The 17,312-nt window shown below is 44.5% G+C and overlaps 1 protein-coding gene across 3 annotated transcripts in view; it reads left to right on the top strand.

The window, feature by feature from the left end:
• LOC115123965 (noelin-2-like) overlaps positions 1-17,312 on the top strand; it is a 165,002-nt gene that overhangs the window by 76,760 nt on the left and 70,930 nt on the right. For all 3 annotated transcript variants that reach the window (XM_065010147.1, XM_065010148.1, XM_065010146.1), the window contains exon 2: positions 46-195. In XM_065010147.1, coding sequence (XP_064866219.1) covers positions 46-195 — 150 coding nt within the window. The remainder of the gene's footprint in view (positions 1-45; positions 196-17,312) is intronic.

Raw genomic sequence — 17,312 nt, 5'->3', positions numbered from 1 at the left:
CTTTCTATCACTTACTCACCCCCCTCTCTCTGTGTCTCCGTGCAGGCTATCTATCCTAGCCCAGAGGAGGGCTGGCAGATCTACAGTTCAGCTCAGGATGCAGATGGGAAGTGTATCTGTACAGTGGTGGCCCCGGCCCAGAACATGTGTAACCGAGACCCACGCAGTCGGCAGCTCCGCCAGCTCATGGAGAAGGTAACAGCCGTCAACAACTCACACACTCACACATTTTGTTACCCACGTCTGGTACAATCACACACACAACACAGGCATAGAAACAAATCCACACCCTGGCTCCTTCTGTAGTAAACCAATTAGATATCTTAGCGATGAACAGTCACACTTTGACAGTCACACTCACTCTATCCCACTGACATTTGATCAGTCATGCATGCAAACATTGTGTGTCAGAATACTTCGTTTGTTAGTTAAAACGATTGTAGTAGCTTTAGAAAAAAAGGTACCCATGAAGATTGGATTCATTGAGCCTTCGCCTTGAAGTGTTGTTCCAATTGGATCCATTAGACTGAAAAACAAAGTCAAGAAAAAGCAGTGAGGAAAAAGAATATGAACCAGATCAGTAAATGGAGCAGCCAGCCGACTGCTGCAGCTGCACTCGTACTGTTCACACACAATGTCAGCTTAAATAAACAGTCAAACACACCATCTCTCCACACTCATACACTCTCTACACCATCTCTCTACACTCATACACTCACTACACCATCTCTCTACACTCATACACTCACTACACCATCTCTCCACACTCATACACTCACTACACCATCTCTCCACACTCATACACTCTCTACACCATCTCTCCACACTCATACACTCTCTATACCATCTCTCCACACTCATACACTCTCTATACCATCTCTCCACACTCATACACTCTCTATACCATCTCTCCACACTCATACACTCACTACACCATCTCTCTACACTCATACACTCACTACACCATCTCTCCACCCTCATACACTCTCTACACCATCTCTCCACACTCATACACTCTCTATACCATCTCTCCACACTCATACACTCACTACACCATCTCTCTACACTCATACACTCACTACACCATCTCTCACACTCATACACTCTCTACACCATCTCTCCACACTCATACACTCACTACACCATCTCTCCACACTCATACACTACACCACTACACCATCTCTCCACACTCATACACTCTCTACACCATCTCTCCACACTCATACACTCTCTACACCATCTCTCCACACTCATACACTACACCATCTCTCTACACCATCACTCCTACACCATCCACACTCTCTACACCATCTCTCCACACTCATACACTCTCTACACCATCTCTCCACACTCATACACTCTCTACACTCTACATCTACACCTCCACACTCATACACTCTCTACACCATCTCTCTACACTCTCTCACACCATACACATCTCTCTACACCATCTCTCTACACTCCATCTACACCATCTCACACTCATACACTCTACTACACCATCTCTCCACTCATACACTCACTACACCATCTCTCTACACTCATACACTCTCTACACCATCTCTACACTCATACACTCATCTCTACACTCATACACTCTCTACACCATCTCTACACTCATACACTCACTACACCATCTCTCTACACTCATACACTCTCTACACCATCTCTACACTCATACACTACACCATCTCTCCACACCATCTCTCTACACACTCATACACTACACTCATACACTCTCTACACCATCTCTCTACACTCATACACTCTCTACACCATCTCTACACTCATACACTCTCTACACCATCTCTCACACTCATACACTCATACACCATCTCTACACCATCTCTCTACACACTCATACACTACACCATCTCTCTACACTCATACACTCTCTCATCTCTACACTCATACACTCACTACACCATCTCTACACCATCTCTCTACACACATACACTCTCTACACCATCTCTCTACACTCATACACTCTCTACACCATCTCTCTACACTCATACACTCTCTACACCATCTCTCCACACTCATACACTCTCTACACCATCTCTCTACACTCATACACTCACTACACCATCTCTCCACACTCTACACTCACTACACCATCTCTCCACACCATCTCTACACCATCTCTCCACACTCATACACTCTCTACACCATCTCTCCACACTCATACACTCACTACACCATCTCTCTACACCACACTCATACACTCTCTACACCATCTCTCTACACTCATACACTCTCTACACCATCTCTACACTCATACACTCATCTACACCATCTCTCTACACTCATACACTCTCTACACCATCTCTCCACACTCATACACTCACTACACCATCTCTACACTCACTACACATCTCTACACCATCTCTCCACACTCATACACTCTCTACACCATCTCTCCACACTCATACACTCTCTACACCATCTACACTCACACTACACCATACACTCTCTACACCATCTCTCCACTCATACACTCTCTACACCATCTCTCTACACTCATACACTACACCATCTCTCCACACTCATACACTCACTACACCACTCCACACTCTACACTCTCTACACCATCTCTCTACACTCATACACTCTCTACACCATCTCTCCACACTCATACACTCACTACACCATCTCTCTCTACACACTCATACACTCTCACTACACCATCTCTCCACACTCATACACTCTCTACACCATCTCTCTACACTCATACACTCTACACCATCTCTCCACACTCATACACTCTCTACACCATCTCTCCACACTCATACACTCTCTACACCATCTCTCCACACTCATACACTCTCTACACCATCTCTCCACACATCTCTACACTCATACACTCTCTACACCATCTCTCCACACTCATACACTCTCTACACCATCTCTCCACACTCATACACTCACTACACCATCTCTCTACACTCATACACTCTCTACACCATCTCTCCACACTCATACACTCTCTACACCATCTCTCATACACTCATACACTCCACACTCTACACCATCTCTCTACACTCATACACTCACACTACACTCATACACTCTCTACACCATCTCTCCACACTCATACACTCACTACACCATCTCTCCACACTCATACACTCTCTACACCATCTCTCCACACTCATACACTCTCTACACCATCTCTCCACACTCATACACTCTCTACACCATCTCTCCACACTCATACACTCTCTACACCATCTCCACACTCATACACTCTCTACACCATCTCTCCACACTCATACACTCTCTACACCATCTCTCCACACTCATACACTCTCTACACCATCTCTCCACACTCATACACTCTCTATACCATCTCTCCACACTCATACACTCACTACACCATCTCTCCACACTCATACACTCACTACACCATCTCTCCACACTCATACACTCTCTACACCATCTCTCTACACTCATACACTCTCTACACCATCTCTCCACACTCATACACTCACTACACCATCTCTCCACACTCATACACTCTCTACACCATCTCTCCACACTCATACACTCACTACACCATCTCTCTACACACATCTCTCTACACTCATACACTCACTACACCACCATCTCACCATCTCTACACTCATACACTCTCTACACCATCTCTCTACACTCATACACTCACTACACCATCTCTCTACACTCATACACTCTCTACACCATCTCTACACTCTACACTCTCTACACCATCTCTACACTCATACACTCTCTACACCATCTCCACACTCATACACTCTCTACACCATCTCTCTACACTCATACACTCTCTACACCATCTCTCCACACTCATACACTCACTACACCATCTCTCTATACCATCTCTCTACACTCATACACTCTCTACACATTCTCTCTACACTCATACACTCACTACACCATCTCTCTACACCATCTCTCTACACTCATACACTCTCTACACCATCTCTCTACACTCATACACTCTCTACACCATCTCTCTACACTCATACACTCACTACACCATCTCTCTACACTCATACACTCACTACACCATCTCTCTACACCATCTCTCTACACTCATACACTCTCTACACCATCTCTCCACACTCATACACTCACTACACCATCTCTCCACACTCATACACTCACTACACCATCTCTCTACACTCATACACTCTCTACACCATCTCTCTACACTCATACACTCTCTACACCATCTCTCCACACTCATACACTCACTACACCATCTCTCCACACTCATACACTCTCTACACCATCTCTCTACACTCATACACTCTCTACACCATCTCTCCACACTCATACACTCACTACACCATCTCTCCACACTCATACACTCTCTACACCATCTCTCCACACTCATACACTCACTACACCATCTCTCTACACTCATACACTCTCTACACCATCTCTCTACACTCATACACTCTCTACACCATCTCTACACTCATACACTCACTACACCATCTCTCTACACTCATACACTCTCTACACCATCTCTCTACACTCATACACTCACTACACCATCTCTCTACACTCATACACTGACTACACCATCTCTCTACACTCATACACTCTCTACACCATCTCTCTACACTCATACACCACTCCACACTCTACACCACTACACCATCTCTCCACACTCATACACTCACTACACCATCTCTCTACACTCATACACTCTCTACACCATCTCTCTACACTCACTACACCATCTCTCTACACCATCTCTACACTCATACACTCACTACACCATCTCTACACTCATACACTCACTACACCATCTCTCTACACTCATACACTCTACACCATCTCTCCACACTCATACACTCTCTCTCTACACACTCATACATCTCTACACTCTACACTCTCTCTCCACACTCATACACTCTATACACCATCTCTCCACACTCATACCACTCTACACTCATACACATCTACACCATCTCTCACACTCATACACTCTCTACACCATCTCTCCACACTCATACACTCTCTACACCATCTCTCCACACTCATACACTCTCTACACCATCTCTCCACACTCATACACTCACTACACCATCTCTCTACACTCATACACTCACTACACCATCTCTCTACACTCATACACTCTCTACACCATCTCTCCACACTCATACACTCTCTACACCATCTCTCTACACTCATACACTCACTACACCATCTCTCCACACTCATACACTCTCTACACCATCTCTCCACACTCATACACTCTCTACACCATCTCTCCACACTCATACACTCTCTACACCATCTCTCCACACTCATACACTCTCTACACCATCTCTCCACACTCATACACTCTCTACACCATCTCTCCACACTCATCTACACCATCTCTACACCATCTCATCTCTCCACACTCATACACTCTCTACACCATCTCTCTCTACACTCATACACATCTCTACACTCATACATCTCATCTCTCTACACTCATACACTCTCTACACCATCTCTCTACACTCATACACTCTCTACACCATCTCTCTACACTCATACACTCACTACACCATCTCTCTACACTCATACACTCTCTACACCATCTCTCTACACTCATACACTCTCTACACCATCTCTCCACACTACACTCACTACACCATCTCTCCACACTCATACACTCATCATCTCCACACTCATACACTCTCTACACCATCTCTCTACACTCATACATCTACACCATCTCTCTACACTCATACACTACACCATCTCTCTACACTCATACACTCACTACACCATCTCTCCACACTCATACACTCTCTACACCATCTCTCCACACTCATACACTACACCATCTCTACACCATCATCTCTCCACACTCATACACTCTCTACACCATCTCTCCACACTCATACACTCTCTACACCATCTCTCCACACTCATACACTCTCTACACCATCTCTCCACACTCATACACTCTCTACACCATCTCTCTACACTCATACACTCTCTACACCATCTCTCCACACTCATACACTCTCTACACCATCTCTCCACACTCATACACTCTACATCTCTCTCTACACTCATACACTCTCTACACCATCTCTCCACACTCATACACTCTCTACACCATCTCTCCACACTCATACACTCTATACCATCTCTCCACACTCATACACTCTCTACACCATCTCTCACACTCATACACTCACTACACCATCTCTCTACACTCATACACTCTCTACACCATCTCTCCACACTCATACACTCTCTACACCATCTTCCACACTCATCTCTCTACACACACTCATACACTCATACACTCTCTACACCATCTCTCCACACTCATACACTCTCTACACCATCTCTCCACACTCATACACTACACCATCTCTACACTCATACACTCTCTACACCATCTCTCCACACTCATACACTCACTACACCATCTCTCCACACTCACACTCTCTACACCTCTCTACACCACCATCTCTCTACACCATCTCTACACTCATACACTCTCTACACCATCTCTCCACACTCATACACTCTCTACACCATCTCTCCACACTCTACACTCCTACACCATCTCTCTACACTCATACACTCTCTACACCATCTCTCTACACTCATACACTCTCTACACTCTACACTCATACACTCTCTACACCATCTCTCTACACTCATACACTCTCTACACCATCTCTCTACACTCATACACTCACTACACCATCTCTCTACACCATCTCTCTACACTCATACACTCTCTACACCATCTCTCTACACTCATACACTCTCTACACCATCTCTCCACACTCATACACTCTCTACACCATCTCTACCACACACTCATACACTCTCTACACCATCTCTCTACACTCATACACTCTCTACACCATCTCTCTACACTCATACACTCTCTACACCATCTCTACACTCATACACTCTCTACACCATCTCTCTACACTCATACACTCACTACACCATCTCTCTACACTCATACACTCTCTACACCATCTACACTCATACACACTCCACATACACATCTCTACACCATCTCTACACCACACACTCATACACTCACTACACCATCTCTCTACACTCATACACTCTCTACACCATCTACACTCTACACTCATACACCATCTCTCTACACCATCTCTACACTCATACACTCTCTACACCATCTCTCCACACTCATACACTCACTACACCATCTCTCTACACTCATACACTCTCTACACCATCTCTCTACACTCATACACTCTCTACACCATCTCTACACTCATACACTCACTACACCATCTCTCTACACTACACCTCTCTACACCATCTCTCTACACTCATACACTCTCTACACCATCTCTCTACACTCATACACTCTCTACACCATCTCTCTACACTCATACACTCTCTACACCATCTACACCCTCCACACTCATACACTCACTACACCATCTCTCCACACCATCATCTCTCTACACTCATACACTCACTACACCATCTCTACACTCATACACTCACTACACCATCTCTACACTCATACACTCTCTACACCATCTCTCTACACTCATACACTCTCTACACCATCTCTCTACACTCATACACATCTCACTACACACCATCTCTCTACACTCATACACTCTACACCATCTCTCTACACCACTCTCTACACCATCTCTCCACACTCATACACTCTCTACACCATCTCTCCACACTCATACACTCTCTACACCATCTCTCTACACTCATACACTCTCTACACCATCTCTCTACACTCATACACTCTCTACACCATCTCTCCACACTCATACACTCTCTACACCATCTCTCTACACTCATACACTCTCTACACCATCTCTCCACACTCATACACTCTCTACACCATCTCTCTACACTCATACACTCTCTACACCATCTCTCCACACTCATACACTCTCTACACCATCTCTCCACACTCATACACTCTCTACACCATCTCACACTCACACTCATACACCATCTCTACACCATCTCTACACCATCTCTCTACACTCATACACTCTCTACACCATCTCTCACACTCATACACTCTCTACACCATCTCTCCACACTCATACACTCTCTATACCATCTCTCCACACTCATACACTCACTACACCATCTCTCTACACTCATACACTCTCTACACCATCTCTCCACACTCATACACTCACTACACCATCTCTCGATACCATCTCTCTACACTCATACACTCTCTACACATTCTCTCTACACTCATACACTCACTACACCATCTCTCCACACTCATACACTCTCTACACCACACATACACTCTCTACACCATCTCTACACTCATACACTCTCTACACCATCTCTACACTCATACACTCATACACTCTCTCTACACCATCTCTCCACACTCATACACTCTCTACACCATCTCTCCACACTCATACACTCTCTACACCATCTCTCCACACTCATACACTCTCTACACCATCTCTACACTCATACACTCTCTACACCATCTCTCCACACTCATACACCTCTACACCATCTCTACACTCATACACTCTCTACACCATCTCTCTACACTCATACACTCTCTACACCATCTCTACACCATCTCTCTACACCACTCTACACTACACTCTCTACACCATCTCTCTACACTCATACACTCTCTACACCATCTCTCTACACTCATACACTCTCTACACCACTCTCTACACTCATACACTCTCTACACCATCTCTCCACACTCATACACACACCATCTCTCCACACTCATACACTCTCTACACCATCTCTCTACACTCATACACACCATCTCTACACATACACCATCTACTCTCTACACCATCTCTCTACACTCATACACTCTCTACACCATCTCTCTACACTCATACACTCACTACACCATCTCTACACTCATACACTCTCTACACCATCTCTACACTCATACACTCTCTACCATCTCATACACATCTCTACTCCACACTCACTCTCTACACCATCTCTCTACACTCATACACTCTCTACACCATCTCTACACTCATACACTCTCTACACCATCTCTCCACACTCATACACTCTCTACACCATCTCTCCACACTCATACACTCTCTACACCATCTCTCTACACTCATACACTCTCTACACCATCTCTCCACACTCATACACTCTACACCATCTCTCCACACTCATCTCTACACCATCTCTCCACACTCATACACTACACCATCTCTACACCATACACCATCTCCACACTCATACACTCTCTACACCATCTCTCCACACTCATACACTCACTACACCATCTCTCTACACTCATACACTCTCTACACCATACACTCATACACTCTCTACACCATCTCTCTCATACACTACACTACACCATCTCTCCACACTCATACACTCTCTACACCATCTCTCCACACTCATACACTCTCTACACTCATACACTCTCTACACCATCTCTCTACACTCATACACTCTCTACACCATCTCTACACATCTCTACACTCATACACTCTCTACACCATCTCTCTACACTCATACACTCACTACACCATCTCTCCACACTCATACACTCTCTACACCATCTCTCCACACATACACTCTCTACACCATCTACACACTCTCCACACTCATACACTCTCTACACCATCTCTCCACACTCATACACTCTCTACACCATCTCTCTACACTCATACACTCTCTACACCATCTCTCTACACCATACACTCTACACCATCTCTACACTCTACACTCTCTACACCATCTCTACACTCATACACTCTCTACACCATCTCTCCACACTCATACACTCTCTACACCATCTCTCCACACTCATACACTCACTACACCATCTCTACACTCATACACTCTCTACACCATCTCTCTACACTCATACACTCTCTACACATCATCCACACTCATACACTCTACACCATCTCTCTACACATACATCTCTCCACACTCATACACTCTCTACACCATCTCTCCACACTCATACACTCTCTACACCATCTCTACACTCATACACTCTCTACACCATCTCTCCACACTCATACACTCTCTACACCATCTCTCTACACTCATACACTCTCTACACCATCTCACACTCATACACTCTCTACACCATCTCTCTACACTCATACACTCTCTACACCATCTCTCTACACTCATACACTCACTACACCATCTCTCTACACTCATACACTCACTACACCATCTCTCTACACTCATACACTCTCTACATCTCTCTACACCATCTCTACACTCATACACTACACCATCTACACCATACACTCTCTACACCATCTCTCTACACTCATACACTCTCTACACCATCTCCTACACTCATACACTCTCTACACCATCTCTCTACACTCATACACTCTCTACACCATCTCTCTACACTCATACACTCTCTACACCATCTCTCCACACTCATACACTCTCTACACCATCTCTACACTCATACACTCTCTACACCATCTCTCTACACTCATACACTCACTACACCATCTCTCCACACTCATACACTCACTACACCATCTCTCTACACTCATACACTCTCTACACCATCTCTACACCACACTCTCTACACCATCACTCATACACACTACATATCTCTCTACACTCATACACTCTACACCATCTCTCCACACTCTCATACACATCTCTCTACACCATCTCTCTACACTCATACACTCTCTACACCATCTCTACACTCATACACTCTCTACACCATCTCTCTACACTCATACACTCTCTACACCATCTCTCTACACTCATACACTCTCTACACCATCTCTCTACACTCATACACTCTCTACACCATCTCTCTACACTCATACACTCTCTACACCATCTCTCCACACTCATACACTCTCTACACCATCTCTACACTCATACACTCACTACACCATCTCTCCACACTCATACACTCTACACCATCTCTCTACACTCATACACTCTCTACACCATCTCTCTACACTCATACACTCTCTACACCATCTCTCTACACTCATACACTCTCTACACCATCTCTCTACACTCATACACTCTCTACACCATCTCTCCACACTCATACACTCTCTACACCATCTCTACACTCATACACTCTCTACACCATCTCTCTACACTCATACACTCTCTACACCATCTCTCTACACTCATACACTCTCTACACCATCTCTCTACACTACACTCTCTACACCATCTCTCCACACCATACACTCCTCTACACCATCTCTCCACACTCATACACTCACTACACCATCTCTCTACACTCATACATCTACACCATCTCCTACACTCATACACTCTACACCATCTCTACACTCATACACTCACTACACCATCTCTCTACACTCATACACTCACTACACCATCTCTCCACACTCATACACTCTCTACACCATCTCTACACTCATACACTCTCTACACCATCTCTCTCATACACTCATACACCATCTCCACACTCATACACTCTCTACACCATCTCATCTCACTCTACACTACACCATACACTCATCTCTCTACCATCTCTCTACACTCATACACTCTACACCATCTCTCTACACTCATACACTCTCTACACCATCTCTCCACACTCATACACTCTCTACACCATCTTCCACACTCATACACTCTCTACACCATCTCTCCACACTCATACACTCTCTACACCATCTCACACTCATACACTCTACACCATCTCTCCACACTCATACACTCTCTACACCATCTCTACACTCATACACTCTCTACACCATCTCTCCACACTCATACACTCTCTACACCATCTCTCCACACTCATACACTCTCTACACCATCTCTCCACACTCATACACTCACTACACCATCTCTACACTCATACACTCTCTACACCATCTCTCCACACTCATACACTTCTACACCATCTCTCTACACTCATACACTTCTACACCATCTCTCTACACTCATACACTCTACACCATCTCTACACTCATACACTCTCTACACCATCTCTCTACACTCATACACTCTCTACACCATCTCTCCACACTCATACACTCTACACCATCTCTCTACACTCATACACTCTCTACACCATCTCTCTACATCACACTCTCTACACATCTCTACACCATCTCTCCACCATCTCTACACTCATACACTCTCTACACCATCTCTCTACACTCATACACTCTCTACACCATCTCTCCACACTCATACACTCACTACACCATCTCTCGATACACTCTACACATCTCTACACTCATACACTCACACACTCTCTACACTCATACACTCTCTACACCATCTCTCCACACACTCATACACTCTCTACACCATACACTCCACACACTACACTCTCTACACCATCTCTCTACACCATCTCTACACCATCTCTCTACACATACACTCACTACACCATCTCTACACTCATACACTCTCTACACCATCTCTCTACACTCATACACTCACTACACCATCTCTCTCATACACTCATACACTCACTCTACACCATCTCTCCACACTCATACACTCTCTACACCATCTCTCTACACTCATACACTCTCTACACCATCTCTCCACACTCATACACTCTCTACACCATCTCTACACTCATACACTCTACACCATCTCTACACTCATACACTACACCATCTCTCTACACTCATACACTCTCTACACCATCTCTCTACACTCATACACTCTCTACACCATCTCTCTACACTCATACACTCTCTACACCATCTCTCTACACTCATACACTCTCTACACCATCTCTCTACACTCATACACTCTACACCATCTCTCTACACTCATACACTCTCTACACCATCTCTCTACACTCATACACTCTTCTACACCATCTCTACACTCATACACTCTCTACACCATCTCTACACTCATACACTCTCTACACCATCTCTCTACACTCATACACTCTACACCATCTCTCCACACTCATACACTCTCTACACCATCTCTCCACACTCATACACTCTCTACACCATCTCCTACACTCATACACTCTCTACACCATCTCTCTACACTCATACACTCTCTACACCATCTCTACACATACACTCTCTACACCATCTCTCCACACTCATACACTCTCTACACCACTCATACACTCTCTACACCATCTCTCCACACTCATACACTCTCTACACCATCTCTCTACACTCATCTCTACACCATCTCTCTACACTCATACACTCTCTACACCATCTCTCTACACTCATACACTCTCTACACCATCTCTCTACACTCATACACTCTCTACACCATCTCTCCACACTCATACACTCTCTACACCATCTTCTACACTCTACACCATCTCTACACTCATACACTTCTACACCATCTCTCCTACACTCATACACTCTCTACACCATCTCTACACTCATACACTCTCTACACCATCTCTCCACACTCATACACTCTACACCATCTCTACACTCATACACTCTCTACACTCATCTCTCTACACACTCATACACTTTCTACACCATCTCTACACTCATACACTCTCTACACCATCTCTCTACACTCATACACTTCTACACCATCTCTACACTCATACACTCATCTCTACACCATCTCTCCACACTCATACACTTCTACACCATCTCTACACTTCTACACCATCTCTACACTCATACACTCTCTACACCATCTCTCCTACACTCATACACTCACTACACCATCTCTCCACACTCATACACTCTCTACACCATCTCTCTACACTCATACACTCTCTACACCATCTCTCTACACTCATACACTCTCTACACCATCTCTCTACACTCATACACTCTCTACACCATCTCTCCACACTCATACACTCTCTACACCATCTCTCCACACTCATACACTCTACACCATCTCTCTCATACACTCATACACTCTCTACACCATCTCTCCACACTCATACACTTCTACACCATCTCTACACACCACTTCTACACCATCTCTACACTCATACACTCTACACCATCTCTCTACACTCATACACTCTACACCATCTCCTCTACACTCATACACTCTCTACACCATCTCTCTACACTCATACACTCTCTACACCATCTCTACACTCATACACTCTCTACACCATCTCTCTACACTCATACACTCTCTACACCATCTCTCCACACTCATACACTCACTACACCATCTCTACACCACTCTCTACACTCTCTCACACACTCTCTACACCATCTCTCTACACTCATACACTCACTACACCATCTCTCCACACTCATACACTCTCTACACCATCTCTCTACACTCATACACTCACTACACCATCTCTACACTCATACACTCTCTACACCATCTCTCCACACTCATACACTCTCTACACCATCTCTCTACACTCATACACTTCCACACTCTACACTTTCTACACTCATACACTCTACACCATCTCTACACTCATACACTCTCTACATCTCTCTACACCATCTCTCTACACTCATACACTCTACACCATCTCTCCACACTCATACACACTCTACACCATCTCTACACTCATACACTCATACACCATCTCTCCACACCATACACTCTCTACACATCTCTCTACACTCATACACCTACACCATCTCTACACTCATACACTCTCTACACCATCTTCTACACTCATACACTCTACACCATCTCTCTACACTCATACACTTCTACACCATCTCTCCACACTCATACACACTCTACACCATCTCTACACTCATACACTCTCTACACCATCTCTCCACACTCATACACTCATCTACACTCATACACTTCTACACCATCTCTCATACACTCTACACCATCTCTATACACCATCTCTCCACACTCATACACTCTCTACACCATCTCTACACTCATACACTCTACACCATCTCTCCACACTCATACACTCTCTACACCATCTCTCTACACTCATACACTCTCTACACCATCTCTCACACACTCATACACTCTCTACACCATCTACACCATCTCTACACATCATACACCATCTTCTCCACACTCATACACTCACCATCATCTCCACACTCATACACTCTCTACACCATCTCTCCACACTCATACACTCTCTACACCATCTCTCCACACTACTACACCATCTCTCCACACTCATACACTCTCTACACCATCTCTCCACACTCATACACTCTCTACACCATCTCTACACTCATACACTTCTACACTCTCTTCCACACTCATACACTCTCTACACCATCTCTCTACACTCATACACTCTCTACACCATCTCTCTACACTCATACACTCTCTACACCATCACCATCTCTCTACACTCATACACTCTCTACACCATCTCTTCTACACTCATACACTTCTACACCATCTCTCCACACTCATACACACATCTCTACACCATCTCTCTACACTCATACACTCTCTACACCATCTCTCTACACTCATACACTCTCTACACCATCTCTCCACACTCATACACTCTCTACACCATCTCTACACTCATACACTTCTACACCACTCTCTACACTCATACACTCTCTACACCATCTCTACACTCATACACTCTCTACACCATCTCTCTACACTCATACACTCTCTACACCATCTCTACACTCATACCACACTCATACACTCTACACCATCTCTTACACTCTCTACACTCATCTTCTACACCATATCTCTCTACACCATCTCTCTACACTCATACACTCTCTACACCATCTCTCCACACTCATACACTCTCTACACCATCTCTACACTCATACACTCTACACCATCTCTACACTCATACACTCTCTACACCATCTCTACACTCATACACTCTCTACACCATCTCTCTACACTCATACACTCTACACCATCTACACTCATACACTCTCTACACCATCTCTACACTCTACACTACACTCTACACCATCTCTCCACACTCATACACTCTCTACACCATCTCTCTACACTCATACACTTCTACACTCACTACACCATCTCTCTACACACTCATACACTCATCTCTACACCATCTCTCTACACTCATACACTCTCTACACCATCTCTCTACACTATACACTCTCTACACCATCTCTCATACACTCATACACTCTCTACACCATCTCTCTACACCATACACACTACACTCTCTACACCATCTCTCTACACTCATACACTCACTACACCATCCACACTCATACACTCTACACCATCTCTCTCATACACTACACCATCTCTACACTCATACACTCTCTACACCATCTCTCTCATACACTCATACACATCTCTACACCATCTTCCACACTCATACACTCTCTACACCATCTCTACACTCATACACTCTCTACACCATCTCTCTACACTCATACACTCTCTACACCATCTCATCTACACTCATACACTCTCTACACCATCTCTCCACACTCATACACTCTCTACACCATCTCTCCACACTCATACACTCTCTACACCATCTCTCCACACTCATACACTCTCTACACCATCTCTCCACACTCATACACTCTCTACACCATCTCTCTACACCATACACTCTACACCATCTCTACACTCATACACTCTCTACACCATCTCTCCACACTCATACACTCACTACACCATCTCTCCACACTCATACACTCTCTACACCATCTCTCCACACTCATACACTCTCTACACCATCTCTACACTCATACACTCTCTACACCATCTCTCTACACTCATACACTCTCTACACTCATCTCTCTACACCATCTACACCATCTCTACACTCATACACTCTCTACACCATCTCTCTACACTCACATCTCTACACACTCTACACCATCTCTCCACACTCATACACTCTACACCATCTCTACACTCATACACTTCTACACCATCTACACTCATACACTCTACACACTCATACACTCTCTACACCATCTCTCTACACTACACCATACACCATACACTCTACACCATCTCTCCACACTCATACACTCTACACCATCTCTACACTCATACACTCACTACACCATCTCTCTACACTCATACACTCACTACACCATCTCTCTACACTCATACACTCTCTACACCATCTCTACACTCATACACTCTCTACACCATCTCTCCACACTCATACACTCTACACCATCTCTCCACACTCATACACTCTCTACACCATCTCTACACATACACTCTCTACACACTCTCTACACCATACACTCTCTACACACTCATACACTTCTACACCATCTCTCCACACTCATACACCATCTACACCATCTCCACACTCATACACTCTCTACACCATCTCTCCACACTCATACACTCTCTACACCATCTCTCTACACATCATACACTCTACACTCTCTATCTCTCTACACTCATAC

Source organism: Oncorhynchus nerka, linkage group LG26 (assembly GCF_034236695.1).
Source record: "Oncorhynchus nerka isolate Pitt River linkage group LG26, Oner_Uvic_2.0, whole genome shotgun sequence".
NCBI lineage: Eukaryota > Metazoa > Chordata > Actinopteri > Salmoniformes > Salmonidae > Oncorhynchus > Oncorhynchus nerka.
Note: the sequence above shows the minus strand (reverse complement) of the source record. Positions and strands in the feature narration are given on the sequence as shown.